Here is a 3,217-nt window from a genome sequence, read left to right on the forward strand (position 1 = left end):
AAAGGGACATTATGACGGACATTGGGTAGAGTTGTGTGTGGGCATGTTGGGAAGTGAAAAATGCCATGCCGGCAGTGCATTAGGATAATTGGTGGGGGGCTTTAGATGGTGGCAGATATATGCACTATAATCATGTATTTCTCTCTCGAATGAGCGAACTTTTCATTGTATTCAAAGTTTACTTGATATATCTTGATTGGTTAGGTCTTAAGCTATAATGGAGATATTTAGATGAGGTATGCCCTCAAATTTGTGGGATCAATTTGAATTCCAAGTTATACGTATATCAATTTTTAAGTCATTGAGAATTTGTCCTCAGTTCGAAATTCTAAAACGTATACACATTTCTTTTTTTATACCCTTGCAAAAAGGGTATATTAATTTTTGGTCAGAAGTGTGCAACGCATAGAACGAAGCATCTCCGACCATACAAAGTATATATATTCTTGATCAGCACGACGAGACGAGTTCAACTAGCCATGTCCGTCCGTCCGTCCGTCCGTCCGTCCGTCTGGATCAACGCAAACTCCTCCTAGACCGTAAGAGCTACAGAGCTGAAATTTTGCACGTAGGCTTGTATATACTGCAGGCGTTGTATATCTCGGATTCAGCCGGATCGGACCACTATATCATATAGCTCCCATACAAACCCCAAAGTCACGAACAGTGACTTTTCTCAATAACTTCGTTATTTTCTATGCTATTATCGTGAAACTTAATATTAGAGAGTTTACTACGCCTATAAGCGACTATGCCAAATTTGATCAAGATCGGGTGACTATATCATATAGCTCCCATACAAACGGCCAAGTCACGAACAGTGACTTTCTCAATAACTTCGTTATTTTCTGAGCTATTGTCGTGAAACTTAATATTAGAGAGTTTACTACGCCTATAAACGACTGTGTCAAATTTTATCAAGATCAGGTGACTATATCATAAAGCTCCCATAGGAACGATTGGTCGAAAACAGTGACTTTTATAAATAACTTCGTTACTTTTAACGCGATTGCTTTTAAATTAAACATTTCTTAATTTAATATATATGTTAATGACTGTGCCGAATTTGATAAAGATCGGGTGACTATATCATATAGCTCCCATAGGAACGATCGGTGGAAAACAGTGACTTTGATCAATATCTTCGTTATTTCCTATGATTGTAGGCCTTTCTTTCTCAAGCTTAAGCCTTTTTAGATAAAACGTTCTTCCACATTGATGGCTAATAGGTAAGGATAGAGTTACCAAAAAAGTTGCAAGGGTATACAAACTTTGACGCGGTCGAAGTTAGCCCCGGCCCTCTGGTTTTCATTGAATTCAAAGAATTTGAATTGGAATTGGATCTCCAGAGAATATTATATTATGATTAATATTTTTACATGATCTCCTGTCATAATTTTACATTCTTAATTGTTGACAGTCTCCTTTTAAAAATAAATCATTCATAAGAAAACTTTCATTAATCTTAGTAACTATTTTAAATCCTTTATGTCTCAGCCCAATGGTTTTTTAAACCTCCTATCCTAACGCACACAATCAGTTTTGTTAAAAATGTTATTTTTATTACATTGAAAAATAATCCTTTTATGATTGATATTTACCAGAAAAGTGTCATTTATTTTATTTTTTTTATAATGGATGTGCGCTAAAAGTAGTTTTTAGTGTTCCAAGTAAAGCTAAATTGGGTTGATTACTCAATGAGGAAAAATTAAACAACAATCAATTTTATTTTTTAGCACCTCACGTTTTAGAAAACTCAACATCATAAACTTACAGTTGCGAACTTAATAATAGCACCACTTGCTGAGGTAATGTGTTCAAAAGATTCTTAGGCTTATTTTAAGGTTCTAGGAACATGTGAATACGTTTTTGAACGTAAAATACTTTCTACTAATGGAAGCAGAAAAAAATTCTATCAAAATCCAACGTTTTCAAAGATTTTTACAAAAAACCTTGATATACTCAAAAAATACCCGTAACTAAAAATAGCACCACTTTACAAATATTTACTCAAAATTAAAAAATAACAGAAAAAAAACAAAATTCATTAACAAGTTATGATCAGATATTTAAAATAGTATTAAATAATAAACTTTATACTTTGTTGCATTGCCCTTATTGGCAATAACCGCAGCACATCGTCCTGGTATTGAGTCAACCAGGTCTTGACAGCATTTGACCGTTATTTTTGCCCAGGACTTCTGGATTACTTCCCAAAACTTCTCAATTTTTGTTGGTAATGAAACAGCAACTGCTTTTTTAATATCAGACCAAAGATTTTCAATGAGATTTTGGTCTGGTGACTGTCCCAACCACTCAATTACATTCAGATAATTCGCTGAGCACCACTTCCTGGCTTTCTTACTGGTGTGCTTTGGGCTGATGTCCTGTTGAAAGGGTCATATTAGCTGTATATTATCCTCAGCGTATAGTGGCAACACCGTCTATAAGATATTTACATGAACTTGGTGATCCATAATCGATTTGTGGACTGATACATATCAGACGGTCACATGACCGACACCATAATAAGACTAACAGCCCCATACCAATGACACTGATTCTAGACTCTAGGGTGAATTTGGAGTTGAATTCCAGGTTCTGTGGACGCCAGACGTATGGTCTATAGCCTTTTCTACGATATTTTACAATTTTATTTTCATCAGTCCATTGCACGTTCCTCCAGTTTTGGATAAGCCAATTCTCATGATCTTTGACCAACTTAAGGCGATTGGTATTATGTCTAGCGTTCAAAAGTGGAAGCTTTCTTCGACTGGAATCCTTTGAATTGATTTTCCGGAGGTAGTTGCGAACAATTTGGACCCTAGTTTGGGGCTTAAAGTCCTTTTTAAGATCTGTTAGAGCCTTAAAAGAATCCTTATTGCTCTCTCGCATTAAGGGACCGACTTCTTGCTGCTTCAGTCTTGGCTTTCGTCTGCGAGTTTAAGGCTTCTGTTTCAAATAGATCGCTATTCGGATCACTCTGTTGGAAGTACCAATCAGTTTTCTATCTCAAGATCCAATTTGTTCTCCAAAAACCTGGTTTTGGATGACGTTTCGCTTTTTTCCCGGGGCAGTGTTTTCCCCGACCCATTATATCTAAAAGTCTCGGATATTTTGTAGTACTGTTGCTTTTAAAATCGACTTTGAACTAGGGACTGTTAAATATGTGTTTTTTGCTATGCAATTCTGCGAAATTTAACGGTATTTTGCAAAA

The 3,217-nt window shown here is 35.8% G+C and overlaps 1 protein-coding gene across 1 annotated transcript; it reads right to left on the minus strand.

The window, feature by feature from the left end:
• Window positions 1–2,549: 2,549 nt before the first annotated feature.
• On the minus strand, window positions 2,550–2,895 carry LOC137572124 (uncharacterized; the record flags this gene model as incomplete). Its single annotated transcript, XM_068283902.1, has 1 exon — window positions 2,550–2,895. A coding segment is annotated over exon 1 (346 nt), but the record flags the coding sequence as incomplete, so codon positions are not given.
• Between the last annotated feature and the right edge of the window lie 322 nt (window positions 2,896–3,217).

Source organism: Drosophila tropicalis, unplaced genomic scaffold, assembly GCF_018151085.1.
Source record: "Drosophila tropicalis isolate 14030-0801.00 unplaced genomic scaffold, ASM1815108v1 contig_215, whole genome shotgun sequence".
Taxonomy (NCBI): Eukaryota; Metazoa; Arthropoda; class Insecta; order Diptera; family Drosophilidae; genus Drosophila; species Drosophila tropicalis.